The 8,659-nt window shown below is 54.1% G+C and overlaps 1 protein-coding gene across 1 annotated transcript; it reads right to left on the reverse strand.

The window, feature by feature from the left end:
- Positions 1–929: 929 nt before the first annotated feature.
- Positions 930–8,320, reverse strand: CAOG_02236 (hypothetical protein; the record flags this gene model as incomplete). The annotated part of the gene is made up of 14 exons (XM_004348936.2): positions 930–1,458; positions 1,555–1,645; positions 1,741–2,016; positions 2,110–3,890; positions 4,378–4,444; positions 4,764–4,809; positions 5,212–5,307; positions 5,400–5,498; positions 5,587–5,641; positions 5,738–6,730; positions 6,850–7,658; positions 7,799–7,875; positions 8,035–8,114; positions 8,227–8,320. The coding sequence occupies 14 exons, from the start codon at positions 8,318–8,320 to the stop codon at positions 1,100–1,102; spliced, it is 4,923 nt and encodes a 1,640-aa protein (XP_004348986.1). The 3' UTR covers positions 930–1,099.
- Positions 8,321–8,659: the final 339 nt, after the last annotated feature.

Consider the following 8,659-nt stretch of genomic DNA (forward strand, 5'->3'; position numbering starts at 1 on the left):
GGCCGCTGCTTCATTTGCGCGCTGCGCTCTTTTTGGCTAATCTTGTTGCTTTTGGGAGGTGTTTGATCGGTACCCCTTCCTTCTGGGAGGGCGTCTGGTTGTTGCGGTTTGACACGCGGGAATGGGGCTTTTTTGGCTGGATTTCACGATGCGACTTTGGGCTTTGCTCTGAGAGTTTGGGATCTGAGCGAGGACAACAACAACAAGAACAACAACAAGGAGTGAAAGTGAGTTTGATGAATGGGGGTGGTGGTGATGTGGTCATTGCAAGCCATAAAACAACAACCGCGGCTGCGACACGAGCAAAAAAAAACGGCAGCCAGCTGTTTGGTAGCTTTCGGTTGTTCCTTTGAGCAGTCGCACACACACACACACACAGTCGGCATGGTGAAATGCAACACAAAAGCGTCAAAGTACCCTTTGGCTGAAGAAGCGAGTCAAAAGTCAAAGTGCAAAAAGGAAGACTGGGCACTGCATTGGAGCGAGACTGCGGCTGAAATCGGCCTGTTCCCCCTTCCTGTGGCCACACAACATCCTACCGTCCCTGTTTTCGCCTTTGTGTTTTTTTCCCCACTTCTTCTTCTTGCTTTCAGTGTCTGCGCCGCGGCTGAAATGACGCTCGGCGTTTTTTTGCTTTGTTGCACTTTGGGGCAATCACGCACTTTTGGGCTACCAGGCAAGGCAGACTCGGATCCTCACGTGTAGCCGTCGAAGAAGTTCTTGGTTCTGGCTTGAAAGGGTTTGACGATCGAGTGTTTTTTAAAAAGAGAAGGGCTCTGATGCAACAACTTTCGTATCGTATTACCATGTTGCAAGGGAAAACAGTGTGCAGGCATAAGGGGGGGGGGAGAGGGAGTTGTGAAAAACTGAAAGGGAAAAAAGAAAAAGAGAAAGAAACATCAAAACGAAACGAAACGAAAACGCGTCGCCTTCCCGTTTGATTGCTGAAATAAATCAATGTCATGTTGATCAACAAAACACATCCAGACAATACCGCACCAACGCACAAAAACAAGCAACACAAAACAAGCACAACAGAAAAAAAAAATCATCAACGATCATTCAAAAATTCAATCCCTCTTGCTTCGACCGAAGCAAATCAAGGCGTTGGAGCATCGACGGCGGCTGAGCTCGTGCTTGCGGAATCAGCAGTGTGGTTTTCGACGGCCGACGCAGCCGATGCAACGGATGCATGCTGACCGTACCCTGGCTCAGAGGGGCGCGGTGGTTTTTGGGGTGTCGCGGGAAGAGAGCCGCTCAGACGCACCGCCGTGAGCTCATTCTGTGCTCGTACCAACTCGCTCTTGATGGACTCGCAATTGTCCTGGGCCTTGAGCGCGGCCTCTTGTGCCTCCTCCAGCGCAAGTTGCAATTTGAGCGGAGTGTCAGGGGCCTCGCCCACCTTTTTGATTTGTGCAACTGTTGGCAGCGGCTTTCGAGCACCGGTTGGGCTTGCATCTAAAAGTCGAGGAGGAAGGCAAAGTGGAGTGAGACGATTGGCACGGACGGAAAACGGGAACACAAATGGAAGGCATAAACAAAACCATCCCTTACCAACACGATCGATGAAATGCTTGCGGATGATGAAGGACTTGCGCATGACATCATCAACCATGGCGCCGTTGGCATCTTCGAGCATCTTGACCTGCAGAGGAGGGGGGTAGTAGCAGTCACAAAAGTTTTGTTGTGAGCGTCAGAGCACTTTCGATTGACGTGCACAACGACGAATAAGCGCCAAACCTTCTCGGCAAGCACGGTCTTTTCGCTTTGCAGCGCTTGCAATCGTCGGGTCATGTCCTGTGTGGCCTGGCTTGAGGCGGTGTCAAACTCGGAAGACAGGTCGCGCTTGGCACGACCCAATTCAACCGACACACGAGCAGAGCCAGAAGAGCCCTGATCAAAGCTACCATGGTGGGATCCCGAAGAAGAAGAAGGCGTGTCGTTGTGCTTCAGGTCGACTTCCATCTTGTCACTCTTCTTCTTTTCCAGAAGCAGCTGGCGCTTGAGATCTTTGAGCTGTGTACAGAACAAGCGAGAGAGTCAGGAAAAAAAAACAGAACGATGAACAACAATGTAAGCAACGTCCTCCTTGTCACAATACCGACTCACCATCACGGCGTTTCGCTTCTCCGCTGCAACAGTCTCGGCCTTGCGGTCCTCGATGGCCTTGTTGAGCTCTTCAATGGATGCCTTGCTCGTCTCGATCTCGGCTGTGAGGGCAGCGATGCGCTCGTCGCTGGCAGTTTGGGCTTGAGCGGCAGCCTGTGCAGCCGCTGCGGCATCGACCGTGGCTTGTGCCAAGCTGGCCTCATGAGTGGCAATGGTGTCGCGGGCGGTTTGAAGCTGGCCCTCGAGTGCCGCCTTGTTTGCGCTGGCGTCCTGAAGCGACTGCTCCAGAGCAGCCTTCTGTTCGGTGAGCTGCTGGATGGTGGTGTTGGCCGTCGCGAGCTCATCGTTGGCAGTCTTGAGCTTGGCCTCGAGATCGTTGGAAAGCCGATTGAACGCCGACTTTGCTTCGGCAATGGCCTTGATCTTTTCCATCTGGTTGGCCTCGGCCTCGGCGTTGTGCTTGGTCACGAGGTCGTCCTTTTGGCGAGACATGTCGTCGAGCAGCGCCTTGCGCTTGTCGGCGACCTTGGTGAGCTCGTCGAGCTGCCCCTTGACCTTGGCATTCTCTGTGCGCAGCGACTCGGTCTGCTTGCGCTCTTCGTCGAGTTGGCCGTCCAGCAGGGTGACCTTGGCCTGCAGCGACGTGACCTGCGAGGCGAGCGAGCCGACCTGCTGCGTGGCCTCGGCGCCGACCTTGACTTGGGTGCGTGAATCCGTGAGCTCTTGCGTGGCCTTTTCGAGCTCAAACTGGAGCGCGTCCATGTGCTTGGTGCTGTCGGACGATGACTGCGACAGCTGGAATTGCAGGTTGGTGATGGTTTCAGACAGCTTGGCGTCGCTTGCCTGCGCGGCCTTCTTGTAGTCGGTGAACTGCAGTTGCAGCTGCTCGTACTGACGCTTGTAATCGGGGCCAGTCTTGGTTTCGGTGCTCCGGGCAGCCAGTTGCTTTTGCACGGTCGCGAGCTGCTCGGTCGCAGCTGTCAGCTGGAGGGCCAGGTTGGCCTTCTCGCCAACGGCCGTTTCGAGCTGGATTTTGAGCTCGTCCTCGGCATGCCGATCGAGCAGCTTGGCTTCCAAGCCGCGGTGCGACGCCTCGGACGCGTCCAGCTTGGCCCTCAGCGCAGCGGTCGTTGCTGCCGATGCCGCAAGCTCGGCCTGAAGCCGCGCAACCAGCTGAGCGTTTGCTGATGTGGCTTCTGTGGCTTCTGCTGCGGCTGCTTCTGTTGATGGTGGTGACAGGAGAGACTGCTGATGTCGCTGCTCGAGAGCAGCGTGTTCGGCACGCAACGCCTCGAGATCGGCCTGCAGCTGTGCCTTCTCCTGCCCGTGCAGCTTTTGCGTGGCGTCGAGCTTCTCCTGCAGAATCGCCTTCTCGGCTTGGAGTTTGCTGGCGCGCTCGACGGCAGCCGAGGCCGCCTGCGTTGCCACAGTGGCAGTGTGCTGGCCAGGAGCATTTGTTGTCGCAGCCAGTAGTTGCTTGCGCGTTTCCTCGAGCTCGTGGTCGAGACGGCGGCGCGAAGCCTCGAGCTGCGTGAGATTGGACATCATTGCGTCGTGGTGCGTCTTCTGGTCTGCCTCGTTGGTGCGCAGCTGCTTGCGGAGTGCATCGTTCTCCTCCTGCAGATGCGTCACCTCCTTCTTGTTGCCGACCATGCCACCGCCGAGGTTGTTCATGAAGGATGTGACCTTGCTCTTTCCCGCGGGAGAGTTTTGCGCACCCGCCGCATTCTGTGCTCCCGCGGGCCCGTGCGCACTATGATCTTTCTTGAGCATGTCATTCTCTACAACAATAGAAGGTTTTGTGCAACACACACAGTGAGTGATGTGTGAAAAAGAGAGGAGCCGAGCGAAAATATGGTGCATGGTGAGCTCGGTGTGGCCTGGGGTCGCCGAGGACGCCCACCACGGAGGGTGCGCTTCCGATGGGGTGATGAGAGCACCATCGTCTCTGTTTTGCTGTTCGCAGCACCGGGGGGAGAGGGCAACGAGGCGACCCCAGGAAGAGAGAATAGAGAATCGTCCAAAGCGCATTGCGGTTTGCAGCTCCGCGCTGAGCGCTCTTGTTGCTCGCTGCTGCTCATGCAAGCTCAGTTTGAACCCCCCTCAAAACACCGTGCTTGTGTCGCTCCAGTTCTCCAAGCGGGCGCAGAAAGCGAGGCAGCGACCGCAGCAACCAATCCAATGTGCTCCACCATAAAAACCATCAAAACTGTGCGAAAATTCAAAAAAAAAAAAAAAGATTTGAAAAAAAAAAAGCGAGCTTCTCACCCAGTTTCAACCGCCGAGCAGCTTGCTCGGCATCGAACTTGGCGGCGGTGACTTCGATCAGTTGTGCCTGTGTGAATGAGATGAGAGAGAAGGACAAAGAATGAATCAGAAAAACGGCGATGAGCGACATCATCTCGCAATGAACGAACGAACGGTGGGAAACCCAAAAAAAAAAAAAAAAAAAAAAAAAAAAAAAAAAAAAAAGCAAAGCAAAAGCAAAGGGAAGGATTGATTTGTTCCACGAGGACGAAAGGTCTCAGGTCGAGGTGGTTGGGGAGGTGGGCAGTGGCGACTGCATCAGCGCGAAGGGCACTGCGTGGTGACGGGTGCTCAAAGCTGCGACGAGCCGTTCGGGGAGGGCAGGGTTTGCGTTGTGCGTGCTTTACCTGAAGAGCATTAAAGTCGGATTCGGTGAACGACATCTCAGCAACTCTGAAATGATAAAATAAAATAAAAGGTGGACTGGAGCTAAGAAAATTTTAGTGTTGGTTTGTGATCACGTCACGTTGTGCTAGAGAGACGGTTGGGGAAAGTTCAGGCATGGATCGAGTGGTGGAGCCTTCTGATGAGATTTTACCTCAGCTTCCGGCCTTGGCTTGTCTCCTCTGAATCAGTCGAGTTCAAACATTCCGAATGAAAAGCTCTTTCTTGACGAATTACACCCTCAACATGCAAGGGTAAGCACGCACGTGAAAGAGAACTGTCGCACTTTGGTTTTTGACTGAGAACAAGCACTCAATCGAACAGTTCGAATCGTGTATCAAGGAACAGAAAACCGCTGAGCAACTGTGTATAATGCGACGACAACAGCCAAACTATTTGTGATTTGGCCACGGTTTGCTGATGAATTCATCAATGCCGCCGGCCTTCTCGACTTGCTGTTGGGCATCCGACCCATTATAGCTCAAGACAGTTGGGTTAAGTCGTTGTCTGTGCGGAGGGCACACAAAGATAGCACAAAGACGAGTGAGTTACAGGAAGCACGAAAGGAAATCCACGGAAAAGCTCCAAAGCGTGCTTACTGTCGCCTTGCAAGCGTCTTGGGATTCAATACGGGCGCTGGTGATGCAGCGAGAGAGTGAACAGGCGAAGCATTGGCCGCCGGCGTCGGAACAGTCACCCTGAAGCCAAAGAAACAACAGAGATTCAAGTGAATACACGAGCGCAAAGCGAAGCGTTCGAACAACAATCAGCAAAGGTGTTGCGCACTGGAGCATATCTCGCGATTTTGGCGTTGACTTGGCCGCTGGCTTACGGATGGGCTCTGTGAAGGAATGACCCAAAGCAAAACACACAAAAAACCAGCATGAGCGACAACGAGGTGGAGAAAACCACACCACAATCAAAGCATCATGCCTACTTTTTTTGTCGCTGGATGGAAGCGCCAGCTTTAGTTTTCGCGAGCCCGCGGCTTCGTCATCGGATGAACTCTCAGAATCGGAAGAACCAGACTGTAGCGACTCGACGGCCGGCGAATCCTCGTCGTCCTCGTCGTCGCTCAATTGAGAGCTCCGCGGTTTGGTGCGTGAAACTTGCATCGCCGACAACTTGTGATGGCTGAGTTCACTGAGTACACTGTCGCCTACGTACAACGAGGGGGACGGGGGAACGACCAAACCGGAGACGGCAGAGGTCTTGCTGGCTGGCGCGACGTGGTTCTTTTGAAGTTCGAGCAGAACGTCGCTCCGGTAGACGGGAAAGTGGCCCGCGTTGAGTCTTGCCGTCACAGTGTGCTCGTCATCGTCGTGCTCAGACTCCGAGTCGGAGGGTTCGGGACGTACTTGAAACTGGGTCGAAATCTTTGTGGTGGCCAGTTTCTTGTCGTCGTTGGCAGTTTTTGATGATGACGACGACGGCAATGCAACTTGAGCCTTGTGAGCATGATGCTGCTGGCTCGGAAGCTTAGGCATCGACAAAGACATTGGTTCGGTGGCTCCCTTGTGTAGTGGCAACGCGGATACTTTTGGGGCAGCGATAGCGGAGCGGTTGGCACGCGAAGCGGGCTGCGGTGTTTTGAAATCTTCCTCGCCATTCGTTTCGCTCGAGTTTGAAAGTCGAGCAAACCTTGCGCTCGTAGACGATTGTTGGGCCCGAGCTGGCGGCTCGTCTTCCTCCGACTCGCTGTCCGCATCGGACGACGCTTCATCATCGCTGTCGCTGTCGTTCGCACTGTGCTGCTCAAGCTGTGGCTTGGTCATCGTCGTCTTTGTAGGTTTCGGGGCGCGCGCCTCCTCCAGCATTGTGGTCACGAGAGCAAGCAACTGCGACTTGTCGTTTTTGCTCTCCTTCCTCAGCTTGATGAGCGCTGTGACAAGACCATTAGCCTTCATATTGGGGTGCTTGGCAATGAGTTCTGTGACGAGGACAGAGGCCGCAGTGTGTGAAACAAAACATGGCGTGAGAACCAACCATTCGCTTGTAACTCACAACAGCAGCCAACGACCCCGATTCAGACAATCAACTCCTCTGTACCTTGGATATTCGCCTCGTAAGCTTGTCGCAAAGCATGCAATGGTTGGGACTGCAAGAGATTGGTCTGGCCGTTGTTTCGGACGGGAGCAACGGGTGACTGTGAAGAGTGATCGCCACGACCGCTGCTGTTGGATGTGACAGAAGTGGTCGAGTCGAGGCGAGCGCGCTTGCCCTGCTTGACGGGTGCGGGCTCGGACACTGGGTGGTTGCTGCTGGTGTTGGTGGGTGCTGCTGGAGGGTGGTCGTCGGCCCGTGCGCGCTTGGATGGTTTGATGGAAGATGGCAGACTTGAGACATCCACGGTTTTGTCCCGATCGTTGGCCGTAGACATGGCTGTCGGATTATTCCGTGTGTGTTTTGCCTTGTTGGGCTTGCTCACGTCCATCGCGACACTGTCGTCATCCGATGAAGGTTCTGGTGGGCGATCCGTGCTGACAAACGCAAGGGCCTGTTCGGCGCTAGGCGGAAAGTCACCAGCAACGTCCGTCCCTGCAGAAGCGGCGAGAACATTGACCGTCCCTTGCCAATCCTCCGCCGCCAACAGTCTGCTCGTCACGTCCTTTCCAAACGTGGCTATAAGGTCGTCTTTGGTAGAAATGTGGCTGACCGGCACGTGTGTTGTTGGCGCATCAAGAGACAGCGGTAGCGACAGGGGCAGAGCGCTGACTTCGGACGCACGCGCTGGGAGTGGAATGACGCTCCATAGCACGTTGTCTTGCACGACAAGGTCTGCGACAATGCAGTTGTTTTCAAGATCGCATCCGTCGCTATCTCGCAAGCTGGCAATCATTTCGGGGCTGACGTGCAGACTGCGGGCAACGTTCGTTCAATCAAACCATTCCAACCATTCACAGACATCATTATGAGCATCATCTTCATGAGCATCATCAAGGGTTTTGACAGCAAACATGTGCAATGCTGGATGACACGAATGGCAGTAAGCACTTACTTTGGATAAACGCTATTGTGACTTGTCACAATGCACTCCTTGACTTGAGCCACAGTCCAATCGGACATGACAACAACCTGTATTTGTCGACACACACACACACAACACAATTCAGAGATGGATACTGAGCAGCCGCCGAAACACGATTCATGTGTGCAACCTGGGAACGAGCAAGAGGACATGCTGCTCGCTTTGCGGCGGGCCCCTATTCGCAGTCCCGCCCGTTGTCCCAGTACCAAAATCACCAAGCACATCTCATGGACAATGTGCAAGACAGTGGTAGCGATGCATCGAGGCGTGCGTGGCGATCCCGAGCCTGGGGGACGTGCAATCGAGTCCATGTGCTCTCCTTTATTTCATCCCTCGGAGCCCTCCTCCTCCCATGCCCCAAAGGAGCAGAGCCTCGTAGAACAACGATGGTCGGCTACCTGCCACTGCGTGTGGAGGACCAAACAAAAGCAGCGACGGACTTACGCGAAACTTGCGGTCGTCCCACAGCACTTGCAATCGTTTCTTTGTCATTCGACTTTTTTGTGAGGTGGTGGAACAACGACTGCAGCCAACCTGACAAGGCAGAGATTGGAAGCAATCTATCGAACGAGTAGATTGGCGTTTTGACCGACCACAGTAGGAGCTGCAGGTCATGTTTGTCGGTTGATCATCACTTTGACCAATTCAGATGCACAGCCATCCGTCCCTCCCTGCCTCCACCGACCTTCCTCTGATTCCTCCGCATTTTCTTTTGCGCCTCAATGATTTAGTTCAGAGTTCTTACCATAGATGTCCATTTGTTCGCTCTTCTTTCTCCAGTCTTTTTTTTTTTTTTTTTTTCGTTTTCCAAGCAGGTCAGTAGTCTCGCTG

The sequence above is a fragment of the Capsaspora owczarzaki genome (genome assembly GCF_000151315.2).
Source record: "Capsaspora owczarzaki ATCC 30864 unplaced genomic scaffold supercont2.3, whole genome shotgun sequence".
Lineage (NCBI taxonomy): Eukaryota > Filasterea > Ministeriida > Capsasporidae > Capsaspora > Capsaspora owczarzaki.